Genomic DNA, 13,662 nt, shown 5'->3' on the forward strand with positions numbered 1-13,662 from the left:
GTACTTTAAGTGTCTTTTTTTTTTTTAAAGCAACTCTGTTGATGGAATATTACTAATAGTATCTTTATTTTATTGCTCCAATTATGAGGGCATGCATGTTGCTACTCATCAAGCTCTTGTGTACACCTGTATTAATGTTTTGTTATCAGGAGCAAGTTTAAACCTAGTTTAGACAGCTCCACATTAAACTCTTTAGAATAGGTAGCAATTTGCAGAGTTAGAAGAATTGATACCTCTGTCCTCTTGTGACAATGGGTTTCACTGGAGTATAGGAACTGTAAGAGTCCTGCAGACTTAAGAAATGTAAATCAAATGTCTTCTGCTAATCTAACCATTTGAAGTTAACTTAAAATATCTTGCCTTTCTCGATCACCTTTCCTATGGAAGGATCCCAAACAGCATTGCAAACCAGATATAAGAAAAGCTGGAGCCACCCTTGGGTGGTAATAAGCAGCTATTAATAGCATGCAGCAACACTATAGCACAGTATAGGGCAGGAAGAGTAACTTATACAAGTGAAATTGGCAGAAAGTAATTTTCCATGTTGGAATTTGACTAGGACGTCAGGGCTAATATCCCCTTTTAGAGAAGAGATGTTGGCTCTTATGTGCAGTGAGGTCAACCACTGTCTTAATATGGTAACTTCCAGCAAGAGTGTCACATAACATTGAGTTGGATCAGTACTAAGGAAGGAAGTGTGCCACCTTCTGACTTGCAAGAACACTGCTTACAGCACCATGGGTTTTCTTCGGTCATCATCAATCATCCAGTGATCCGTTCCCTGTCGCTTAGTCCCAGCTTCTGTCACCTTAACAGTCAAATATGACTGACAGAGATCTGGAGGATGTTGTACTAGTGAGCGCAAATAACGCGTTTAAAAATTTCTACAGTGGAAAAATATTTCATTGCATTCTTTTGCTAGGAGTTACAGTACAAGCATAAGTGTGAGACATTAACCTACAGGAAACATCTGAACTGGTTCAAACCGGTTCAAAGTAGTTGGCTACTGAACCATCATTTTAGGTTAGTGTTTGAACTGGAACCAAACTGCAGAGATAAGAAATATTGATGATTTCAACCAGAATTGAATCAGATTTAACCATTGACTCCTTCATTCCAACTACAGTTTTCTTTGTTTTAGTACACTTGGTGTCATTCTTAGGAGAACAGTAAGTTGCACAAAGATCTTATGGTGTTAATGTGAAGTCCCCCACTTATCCAGTATGTACGGGGGGGGAGGGGTAGCTCTGGTTTGAGCATTGGTCTGCTAAACCGAGGGTTGTGAGTTCAGTCCTTAAGGGGGCCACTTAAGGATCTGGGGCAAAATCTGTACTTGGTCCTGCTAGTGAAGGCCGGGGGGCTGGACTCCATGACCTTTCAGGGTCCCTTCCAGTTCTGAGATAGGTATATCTCCATATATTACATTACACTATTTTGTGCTGGGCCATAAAGCCCAGTCTTCCAAACTACATATTTTGGGGGGTGGGAGCTAACTGGGTTTTGGTATATTTAGTGTCAATTTCAGGCACTGTATGTTCATCTTAACAGTGGGTAATGGACAGCAAGGTCCGGAAGGAGCATCCCCCATGTAACTGTTGACCTGCCTTTTCCCTGCTTAGTTGGAGGTCTAAGAGAGATGTCTATTCTTTTAGAAACACTTGATTTGGTTGGTAAAATTACAGCTATTTCAATTGAACTGCAAATATTTGAGACTTAAGTAGCTTGGTTTTTCACCTTTTCACTTTTTTCACCAGATGCTGATCCTGAGGTGACTATGGCAATGCTGCGTTGGATCTACACAGATGAGCTAGAACTGAGAGAAGATGATGTATTCTTGACAGAACTGATGAAATTAGCTAATCGGTTTCAACTACAACTCCTCAGGGAAAGGCAAGTTGCAGTGACTATATTCAAGCTTCTAGAATGTTGTGACTGGGCTCTAATTAGCCGGGCTCTTGGAAATCTGCTATTTGTGCTAATGTAAGTAGCTGTTAGGTTGCATCCTATTGTTAGCAGATATTAACTCATGGGTTTGAATTGAAGATGGAAGATACTATTTAAACTTTTTTAATTTGATTTTTAATTCTAGAACAAGAATTTCAGCTGCTAATAAGCAGAAAAATCAAGCTTTGTCCTTGCACTGTTGCACAAGCCACTCCCTTGTGTAGTTCACTCTTTAATCCTGTATATCCCCCAACTCACCAATTACTCATAAACCCATGCCCCGATGTGACAGGACTAGAAAACCCGAGTGAGTGGTACCTTTGAGTTGGTTTCCTTTCCTGAAATCTTTTTCTATAACAAAGCAAATCTGTTATAGTATTGACAAGAAATGACTTTTGAATTACTAGAAATAAAAGCTTCACTCTTCAGCTTTTTTCCCTCACTGTTCAGTGACTGGATAAAATGAAAATGCAACCTTATCTATAGTAGCAATATATCTTGAACATATTGGCTATTTTAAATGCCAAATTTTGGCTATCCTCTTAATTTATAAATCGCTTCAGATTTTTAAAACTAAAACTAATATTGCTAAATGACGTGCTTGGGGAGGATGGAGAGTAAGAGGGAGGCAGGGCAAAATGATCACAGGGATTAATGTTGTTCCTCACCCACTCTTCCAAAGGGGAGAGATGAAATGACTCTAAAGGTCAGTAAATAAAGCATCCTCTTATTCTGGGCTTCTGTCAGTTATTGCTCAAATGGCCTCTCAATTTCTTCCTCTTTTTTTACCTGCCAGCAGTTGTTGGCAGCATTAAGTAGGGCTCTTAGCATAGTGTGAACACTTTCCTGGAAAACAGATCAGTCTCAATCCACAGGAACAAACTTCCCTGATCTAACTCCCAAGTCATATATCTTGTCAGTTCACAAACTGCTGTTTGTACCTAGTGATCTTCCATTGCCTTTGGCCCAGTTACTGAGGGGTGCCTTAAGTCTAGCACTTAACCTCATTTTGGCACTTTTTTCTTCATTATGCCTAACAATGTCTAATTTTGGCTTGTAATCCTTTATTGTAGATTTCTTTTTCCTAGTACTAAAAAATCCAGTATTCTACAATTATTATCCAGTGTCTTACTACAGCCTTTAGCAGAAATGCAGGTACTTTCCAGTGTCTTCTACTGTACTTCTCCATTTTGCTAGTTAAGCTTCCAGTAATTGATGGGAGGCCATGGTATAATTATACAAGTATGCTGATAACCATTAGTGGTGTGTCCAAAATAACTAGATCCCTTGACCATATGAAAGCTACTTTCAGTCTCCTTGACTTGTACAACATGCTGTTTTATAAGTTTGTAGGCTTAGCAAAAATGAATGTTCTCATACACCCAAAGAGTGTGACAGGAATGATTGCTCCCCAAGGATGAAAGTCTTCACTTTCCTGTCTTCCACACATCTGCATTTTAGAGTACTTTTTACAGTGTTCGTTCATTCTTAAGCATGAAAGCTGGACCAGCTCCACTGAGTGTCAAACTTGGTGATAAGTTTCAGAGTGTTAATCTGTATCGGCAAAAAGAATGAGTACTTGTGGCACCTTAGAGACTAACACATTTATTTGAGGGTTTTAGCCCACAAAAACTTGGTGATGTGAGACTGTTGCAACTATTGTCCTTACAGGAGCAAATGTATTTCAGCCTACTTCAGTGGGAAGATTAGGGTGTCTTCCCTTACGTTGGAGGGAACTTTTTAATGTGCCGCTCCCTCCAGAGTGGTGTGAAATACACTATTACAGGAGTCTTTAGGTTGGTCAGTTTTATAAAGCCATTTCTGTTGAAGCTTTTCTAAGGAGGCAGTTGTATAAATAATAAGCACTTGTATAGTACTAGTGAACATGACACGGCTGTTACTCTGAAACTTGCTTCACCACTGTTAGCATTCAGATGTTTCTGTAATTGAATGACCAGCTTTCATTGGAAATGGGAAACTGACCTTTCTTTCCTAAAAACTGATCCAAACTCCATTTCTTCGTTCTGGCAGGTGTGAAAAAGGAGTCATGTCACTAGTAAACGTCAGGAACTGCATTCGTTTCTATCAGACTGCGGAGGAGCTAAATGCTAGCACTTTATTGAACTACTGTGCTGAAATAATAGCTAGTCACTGGGTAAGTACTGTAATAGAAGGGGCATGGGAAAGAGTAGCCTGCAGGCTGAAACTTTGAAAAGATTTAAACTTTAGATTTAGTGTTGGATTGTATTGAAACATAGCACTTTCAAACTTCCGAATCATATTGTGTGTTAATGGATCTAAACCCACACTGTTTTAAGAATTGCTTTTCTGTCCCAGAAGAGTTCCTGTTCCATCACATCCAGTGTCTTCCTGGAACAGGCATACCTTGTGAGGGAGAAGGGGAAGAGAGGAGATGGGACCTTCTTCGTGTCTTTGTTTTTCAACCCAACCTCTCCCCTGAAAGCTTGCCCATTTGTAGAAAGCAACCCAAACCATTCTTTGAATTTTTCATCTTCCTGTGTCTGTTTCCTTCTAGGATCAAAGTACCAAAACACTGAAACTGATTTAGTAGAAATGCAAATATGGCAAGAAGTTAGCTACTGAATCTTGCTGGAAAGCCATTTCAGTTTTCAGCCAAGTTTAATGGGTTCCACTAGTTCAGACCGCTATCAGTATAGCTAATTTTTGAACAGTCTGAAGTTTGTCCATCACTGGACTGGACAATTTGGGATTCTTGCCTTTACACAAACAAATTTCCCCTCTTAAAATTGCCATCAGAAGTAGTAGCTAAACCATGAAAAGCTACGTACTTAGCTTCCAATTCCTTTTCCAGCACAGGAGTAATAGGAAATCTTGCATTTTTGATATTAAAAACTTTTTTCTCTCCAAGGGGAGATTATGAAAGTTTGTCTAACCAAGTGATAAAGGATTGTTCATAACGAAGTCTGTCTCTTCTCTAACAGCAGGCTCCTATGTTAGGGATTTATAAGACTTACACTGAAGGTTACTGTAACTTCTGGAAATCAGATTTATTGGGATTTTATCTTCTGTCCAAAAATACCATCAATGGTGACTGTATTTTTGGCAGAGGCTCATCTTCACTACCTTAGATGCTGAAGGCTTTTGTATTTAACCACGTAGTGCAGCTGTTGGTAGCATTTATGGGCTAGAAACAGTAAAGAGGAACTCTTGATACCCTACTGTCATCTGAACTTCAGGGTGGCACTTCATTCATCCTAGAACACACCAGGCAGCTCACTATTACTTTCCAAAAGTGAACTGTTCACCTCTGCTTTCAAGTAAATAGACTTGCTCATAAATCCTGAGGACAGGATCCAAACCTCTCTGTGAAAACCATCCTTCTTCATTGGCCAAATGGACCTGTCTAGAATAGTCCCAGTTACTAGAAAGACCCTTCTGGTATTCCAGTATTTAGATTTCGGGGAATACACTTTCTCCAAATATTAAATAAATAAATATCGCTCCTTTTCTGTATCTTCTTTAAAACACTCCTAGCTTCTACCATTGTGGGAGTTGATGGGAAGTGTCAAGTATCAAACTGTGCTATATTAGATAGGTGTGCAAAGACTGTTTTAAGCAGACCAACTTTTTGGAGGAAGGTCTCAAGTAACAACTGTGGAACTCTTACCAGTTCAATCTGTAATATCTTTGTCCTTTTTTATGACGTCCCCTTTATCTCTCCTCAGGAGGAGGATGTAAAAATGCATTTTTGGGGTGCCTCGTGTAAATATGGAAATTTAAGCAACTTCCATTAGAACTAAAAGTTGAAATTTCAGAGTAGGTAGATGTAAAATGAGAATATTCACAACTATCTCTTCCCAGACTTACTGAAAGACTTGTTGGATTACCACTGGGTGGCAGAAATCTGCTAGGACAGTTCCTGTGGGCTCTTTGTACATGTCACACAGCTCTCCAAAGCAGAGCCAAATGGAGCCTTTGAATCCGTTATCTTCAGTGTTCCATACTGCAACGTTACTTCGCTGAAGGGCAAACAACCAAAACTCCATTTAATATGAACAAAAAGTACAAGTATCAATATGGAAACAAGCCAATTTCACTTTGATTTCTTCTTGTTACTCACAGGATGACTTGCGGAAAGAAGACTTCAGCAGTATGAGTGCTCAGCTGTTGTATAAAATGTTCAAATCCAAGACTGAATATCCTTTACATAAAGCTATTAAAGTGGAGAGAGAAGATGTTGTTTTCCTGTATCTTATTGAAATGGATTCACAGGTATGATGAGCTTTACTGTATCTGTCTGAAATGGAGTGAACTAGACACATTTTTCTTTACTTTGATGCTAGGTATGTGCTTGGGCACTTTAACAGTCAATTTGACTTATTCAGGCTGACAAATGTAGGGCTGAAGAGTGACATACTGTGAAGGAAATCCTAGAAGTTAAAGAGAAAACATATATTGAGACTTTGTTTAGAAAGCACATAATGTTTAGCTACCTATCTCAAAAGGTACTGAATTCACTAGTTAATGTTTGCAAAGTGCTGTATAAAAATACCATGTATTAATAGGAATGAGGATGGAGTATGGCTTGTCTGGTATGATGATTCAAGCTACAGTTGTTGAAATTACATCCATGGATAAAACCAGTATAAATCCAGTACCTTTAATATCCTTTACACAGTAATATAAACTGTATTTTTCTTGCCATTAGGAATATGGTGCTAATGTCACCTTTTTTTAGTTAATATGGTTAAATGCTCAGTTCCTTTCTATTGTATATTTGCCACTTTCTTTGAAACAACTACATCTGAAGAAATAACATACTGCTAAGTCTCTCTTTTGAAGTCACAAAAAACATTAGTTTCCTTATCTGATTCAGATTCAATATAAACGTATGACTTGAGAGCTGTTGAGAATCTATTTCAGTATCTCCACTTACACAGCTCTGACAGAGAATCCCTGATGGATAGATTCTGCCTTCTCATAAACATTGAAGACCAAATTTCCCAACTAATTAATTGTTTCATAACAAACTTCAGGATCAGCTTTCCAATTAGAGAGAACTTGCTCTTGGATGTACTTGCTCTTTAATTTAGTCTCAAGATATAGTCCCTTTGTTTACTCTGTGTATGTAAGACAAGTCTCTAAAGAGATTTAATTAGCTATAGTACTAGCATTGAAACTTTTCTTTGACAGTAGGTCATAGTTAACCAATATGTAACTTAAAGTTGCATATTGGTTGAGTGCTCCCTTGCATATATTTAATGTCAGCCCACTAAATTGTGGTTGTGTTGGCTTTTTTTTTTTTTTTTTTTTTTTTTTTTTTTTTTTTTTTTTTTGGTAGCTGCCTGGGAAGCTCAATGAACTGGATCACAATGGAGACCTTGCTTTAGATTTAGCCCTCTCTCGAAGATTGGAAAGTATTGCAACAACATTAGTCAATTACAAAGCTGATGTGGATATGGTGGACAACAAAGGCTGGAGTCTGTTACACAAAGCCATCCAAAGAGGTAAGGATATTGAATACAAAAGTTACCATTACAGTATAGGATAACTTGCTTTTGCAACTTTCATCCAGTAGGAAGTATATCCTAATTGAGACTGGTTTTATGCATCTCTTCATATCTTCTGCCAATGACTCAATTTTAGTTTCAAAAATTGCTTCACAAAAGGAGACTGTTGAAGCCCCAGGTTTAGGTTTATATAAATGTATTAACATGAATAGAAATGACTGCGTTAAGCTTCATGAAAAGGATTCTCTTTGGAAGTAAATGCTGGGTTGGCAACTGAAATGAATCTGCTAGTTTCTCTCATAGGAACTATGTCAGTGTTGTCCTAGTTCAAGGTGAATAAAATTGGGGGGGAGAGGGGAGAATTCAGAACATGGATGTTTGAATCCTAGTTCCATTTAATGGAGGAGTGATACTCCGTGCCTAATAAGTCGTTTAGACTAGCTAAAACCTCAGTAGCTCATACAGATGTCTAGGAGAGGGTGAGCAGAGAGAATTTCTCTTCCCTCTTTTTCCTTCAGGGTTGCAAGGAGTGTAGTAGCTATTTGTACAGTAGTGAGTTAGTTAATAGGGAGAGTAGTTTCTCACCCTTCCTGCAGACAGTAGTCCTCCCTATCAGCTGGTTGGAGGAGGACCCTAGTCTTTCATGACAGTCAATAGTAGGTAGATGTCTGTGTAGGTGACTGACTTTTTTTTCTCCAAGTTCCAGTGGGCAATAAAACCTCATTGGTACTTAAGTCAATTACTGCACTTGGAAACTCTTGAGCTGCTATCAACACAAGAGAAGGAAAACGGATACATGTGAGGATTCACAGAACCCAATAGGAAATAGTTGCCATGGCAGTAATGCTCAGGAGGCTTAAGAACAGAGAAACACCTTCTTGGCTTTCATCTTTCCCTGACCATAGAGGGCTGCATGAGTCTCTGGTATAAACCCTAGTGGCCTCATTGTATGTTACGTAGTCTTTTGTTGTAGGCATTTATTTCTTTGCTCTGACCGGCTGCAGTAGAATGCTGCTGTTGCTGCTTGCATGCACACATGGTGAACAATAAATTAATGCTTCTCACAGGGACGTTTCTCAGTATTCATACAAACAGCTTATTTACATTTGAAGTAGTTTAGGAGCTCAAACTTCCTTCATTAGCCTTAGGTTAATTGCAGGTAGTCACACTAACTCTACCAGTAAAGTACAGGATGGGGGGCGGGCATGATCCTAGGAAATACTAAGCATGCAAGTGCAAGAGAGCTGATTACACTCAACTCCCACCTCCAAGGCTAAGCCTTCTAGGAACTGGCTTTATCTGTGAAGGTTGCATTTAATAAAACCATGGAAACCTTGCAGAAGGGCAACCCTCAAGGGCTTCACCACTGTCAAACATCTTAATTTAGCCTTTAAACATGATTACTTCAGTTATAGTTTCTTGTCAGTTACTTTGAAATTGATCTTTCAAAGTCTTTCAGATAACTACATCCTGGTACTTGAAGATGCAATCAAGTAGTTTACTGTTTGACATCTCCATTGTATTCTGGGGGAACAGACTGTAGAGTCAAACCAATGATCTGACTTTATAGTACTTCCAGGATCAGCCCAATTTCTCCTGACTGAGGGAAGTTCTTCAGATTCCTGAAAAATTACACTTTTCATGGGACTCTCTATAGAGAGCATACAAAGCTGCATGCTGATAATGTATGATTCACTGCCATATCAAAACTGTTACCTGTGAACTGGGAGGCCTTTTAAAATTTTTTTCCTCTGAATTCTCCAAGGTTTCACTTCGAAAGACCAGTAACTTATGGAAGTAAAGTACATTCTTGTACTAAACCAGGGATGGCCGGGGAAGGAAGGATGGCTTTAAGGCACTGGACTGGGACCTAGCATTTATGGGTCAATTCCCAGGTCTCCCATAGATAGTTGCTTCATCTCGCTGTAAAATGGGGAGAATACAACTCTTCTCTGGCTTGTCTGGGTAGACTTTAGAGCCTTTGAGGGGCAGGAAATGTCTCTTAAAATGTTGATGTACAGTACCTACCATGATAGGGCCCTGATTTCTGTAGGCACTAGTGTAATGTAAATATCTCTAAAAAAATAACTAGAGTAATGGCATAAGCTGTTCCACATACCCAGACCCTCTTGTTTGGTAACATGATGGTTGCGACCCCTGACATCTGTTGATTTCATCCAGACTGATAGCTTCTGAACTAGAGGGAAGTTTGAACCAAAATGACCTATAGGTATAGCCTCTGTCATACAGACTTGCACTCTGAAAAGCTTAAGAATAGTTAGAATGAGACTTTCCTACTACTTTATAGAACCAGCTTTAACTTGTGTAAACAAGCTCCTATCTGTTGCTATTGTCCTATGACTCTGTAAAGGCTCTAGTCCCATAGCAGGACAACAGGGAGAACCTTTTCCCTAACTGAAAAGCTACAGTTTTGGCATAGGGACTAAAGAACTCACTCCGGTATGCTTTAAAATATTTTAGCCAAGTACTTCCATCCTAGCTCAAACAGAGTTAAGTTAATCTTTAAATAGCAAACACTGGCTTTCTAAGGAAGCCCATTAATAAGGGGGAAATGTATCTTTTGGAGGGGCCGGCCTGACATAAGCTTTATGGTGTACATTGCAGCTGTTGGCTTCTAGCAGGGAGGAACTTAATATCGACCAACACTTGTATAAGAATACATTTCATGATGCCTATGGAACTAACTGAAAATAGCCTATGTAGAGCATATAACAAATCTTAAAATCAGATGTGTAATCTCTTCCTTTTGCACATCCCAAAAGGAGATAAGTTTTCTGCCAATTTTCTCATTAAAAATGGTGCCCGTGTGAATGCTGCTACACTGGGAGACCAGGAGACTCCTCTACACCTTGTTGCATCGTACAGCCCCAAGAAGCACTTGCCAGATGTGATGTCAGAGATGGCACAGATTGCAGAGTCCCTCTTACAGGCTGGAGCCAATCCAAACATGCAAGACTGCAAAGGAAGGTGAATATATTGGTAGCAACGTCTAGCTTTGGTAACCACTTCTATCTAATCAGTGTGCTGCAACTTATTCAGAAGTCTCTGTACCGTCATGGGAGTAGACAAAGATGTCTCAAACCAAAAAATCAAGCTAGATTATTTCAATGGGAGACCTGCAAATACCTTCATTTTAACTTGCAGACAGTGGTATTTTAGTAAATGGCATTCTTCTGTCAGGCATCACTGTACTGAAGGCAATGCCTTGGAAATGAGGTGGAGGGAACCGGCTGGTGAAATACATGGAGAACAATTGTACGTTTTACTGATCAGCAATATATAGTTAAGCAATGGAAATAAGAGGGGAGACAACACAGCCAACAGTTGTCACAAAGTGTTGGAATCCCCTGGATAGCAAGCTAAGATGACAGTTTTTGCTAGATACTCTAGGCACAGCCACACTTGAGTCCCATATACAAAACCTTTTGAAACCTTTTTTTTTTTTTTTTTTTTTGGGTAGAGTAACAAATGTCATCTCGAAGAACAGTAGTAGGCTGTGGAATGTGCAAGACTGCTAGATCTGAGTGATCTACCATTGGGAGAAGTTAAATCTTTAGGGTGCTGCCTAAGATTTACATAGAGCTAAACTGTTTGTTTGGGTCTGCACCAGTCCAAACAGGCTTCTGGTGTCCCCCGTTTCTGTTGACAGATTTGTACTTGGCCTTTGCTCCTCCATCACCTGCCCACTGACTGTCAGTCTGACCTGAGTCTCAACTTGTATGGGAATGTAAAATGAAATCTCGATGTCAGAAAAATGTCTTTCACCAGCTTGCAACTACTTCCTAATTGTAATTGACTCTCTCTCTGCAGGACCCCATTACATGCATCAATTATTGTTAGGAATGATCCTGTATTCAGTCAGCTTCTCCAGTGCAAACAGTAAGTCTCGTTTTTTTAATTTGAATACAGTATTCCAAAACACAGCATACAGTGGAGAGGAATGTATAGCTGTAAGCTAGTTCTTTTGTTAAACAATAATCCTAGCCACTCAGCATTCCTCAGCTGCTAGATTCTGTGGATGTAACCTCGTGTAAGTCTGCATGAGGTAGTGTGTCCTATGTCACCTTGGTTCTATTTCTAGCTTTGCTGCTGGGTGACCTTGGGCAAGTCACTTCACCTTTTCTGTGCCTCCATTTTTCCCTGCTGTAAAAATGGGGATACTGTTACTGACCTCCTTTTTGGAAAGCATTATGGAGGTCTACTGATGAAAAGAGCTATGTAAGAAGAGCTAGCTATTAGATTTTCAAATGAAAACTTGTATTGCTGAGGAAGCTGGTCTTCAGGCTTGGTATAGATGAGGCAAAAGACCCCTTTTTCCTCCCCCCGCCCCATGCTACCTTAGTTTGCAAGGAAGTGAAGTGCACAGCAATGTCTTTGGGGGTAGGTAAAATAAAGCAGTACTACTCTGAACTAAAATTGCAAAATGGATGAGCAATTATCAGGCTCCTGAAATAGCTAGTCTGAAATACTTTTTAGATCCAGTTCAACTCTATGGGGAGTGACTCCCATTAACCTTCTTGGGAGATGAATAAGGCACTTCAGATGCCTTAGGGAGAGCAATCCCTTCGTGCATGCGCTAGGTAAAATGTGTACGTACATGTGTATAGAATCTACAACTGAGAGTCTTTAGTGCTATATCTCCAACAGAAACCTGCCTCTTTTAAGTGACTATCTTAGAGTGGTCATAAGACAGGCTTCACTACAGCCTCAGAATTTTCTTCCCTTGTGGGTTTAACTTCACCATTGGGTTTAAAGGCCTATAAATACAGATCTAAGGAATAGTGGTCTTAGTAAGACCTTAGCAGTTGTGTTCATAGAACTATGTAATGGTGATTCTTTTTAATGGAGTCTTGCTTATCAGATTCTTGGAAGGTGTTCCTTGGTGCAGGGGTTTTTTAAGAGGTACAAATAAGGGGCTATCTAAAAATCTAACTTTTTATTTGTTAGATTAGACTTAGAATTGAAGGATCATGAGGGAAGCACAGCTCTGTGGCTTGCAGTTCAGTATATCAAAGTGTCTTCTGACCTGTCCATAAACCCTTTTGACGATGTCCCTGTTGTAAATGGAACCTCCTTTGATGACAATAGCTTTGCAGCAAGACTAATCCAGCGAGGCAGCAATACAGATGCACCTGACACAGTAACAGGTAAAACAGAGGTTTGTATTCATATTTAGGCAAAAGGTTTGCATGACAAGGTCACAAATGTAGAAATTTGGCATAAAAGCTCATTTAATAAGAACATAATGATCCCATTGGGTCAGACCAAAGGTCATCCTATCTTCTGACAGTGGCTAGTGCCAGGTGCCCCAGAGGGAATGAACAGAACGGGTGATCATCATGTGATTCATCCAGTTGCTGATTCCCAGTTTCTGGCAAACCAGAGGCTAGGGACACCATTCCTGGCTAATAGCCATTGATGGACCTAGCCTACATGAATTTATCTGTCCTCTTGCTTCAAAGTAAGGTGGGTGGGTGTGGTGATGGTTTTTTGTTCTACTGAGGTCTAAACTGCCACTGGCCCTATTTTTGTTACCTTAACAGGATAGAATTGGTCCAAAATCACTGTGCCTTCCAAGTCTACCCTCCTAATGACTCTGAACCTTACTATATATTGTCTAGCATTCTGACTCATAGCTGCACATGTAAGCTAAAATAACTTAAAACATAAATGGCTAAATGAACTCTCCCTGATGAGAATTACAGATGCTGTCACGGGGGGGTGGAGGAGGCTTATAGAATGGGTGGAAAATCCCGAGACTCTCTGTGAAGTCAGGAATATTCCATGCTGTTCAAGTCCTGGAGTTGTCCTCCCTTCCTTTCCAAAATGTGTGGCTTATTCTGTGGTGATATGAAATGTAATGTTGAAGGGGCTGATCAGACATGCCTAGCATTCAATAAGCAGCATCTCTGCTACTGGTCTTTCGAGTTCTAAATCTCTTGGGGAAGGATACTAGATGTTTCAAATTATAACTTTAAATCGGTGGATAGTACTTTAACTCTGCATGCATTTTCATATTGCCTTTTAGGAAATTGCTTATTGCAGAGAGCAGCTGGAGCAGAAAATGAGGCAGCTGCTCTCTTCCTGGCAACCCATGGGGCAAAAGTGAACCATAGAAACAAATGGGTAAGAAGTTAGGGTGGTTTTATATTGCGATAAACAGAATCCAGGTGTAACTAACCCCACCAAACCCGCTTTTTTCCCG

The 13,662-nt window shown here is 39.7% G+C and overlaps 1 protein-coding gene across 1 annotated transcript in view; it reads left to right on the top strand.

Annotated features, from left to right (window-relative positions):
* Window positions 1–13,662, top strand: part of ANKFY1 (ankyrin repeat and FYVE domain containing 1) — a 50,513-nt gene that overhangs the window by 17,259 nt on the left and 19,592 nt on the right. Inside the window, exons 4-11 of the mRNA XM_054008337.1 lie at window positions 1,755–1,890; window positions 3,976–4,099; window positions 6,049–6,198; window positions 7,268–7,433; window positions 10,220–10,424; window positions 11,268–11,336; window positions 12,405–12,604; window positions 13,486–13,583. Coding sequence (XP_053864312.1) covers window positions 1,755–1,890; window positions 3,976–4,099; window positions 6,049–6,198; window positions 7,268–7,433; window positions 10,220–10,424; window positions 11,268–11,336; window positions 12,405–12,604; window positions 13,486–13,583 — 1,148 coding nt within the window. The remainder of the gene's footprint in view (window positions 1–1,754; window positions 1,891–3,975; window positions 4,100–6,048; window positions 6,199–7,267; window positions 7,434–10,219; window positions 10,425–11,267; window positions 11,337–12,404; window positions 12,605–13,485; window positions 13,584–13,662) is intronic.

This window comes from Malaclemys terrapin, chromosome 18 (genome assembly GCF_027887155.1).
Source record: "Malaclemys terrapin pileata isolate rMalTer1 chromosome 18, rMalTer1.hap1, whole genome shotgun sequence".
In the NCBI taxonomy this organism is placed as follows: Eukaryota; Metazoa; Chordata; order Testudines; family Emydidae; genus Malaclemys; species Malaclemys terrapin.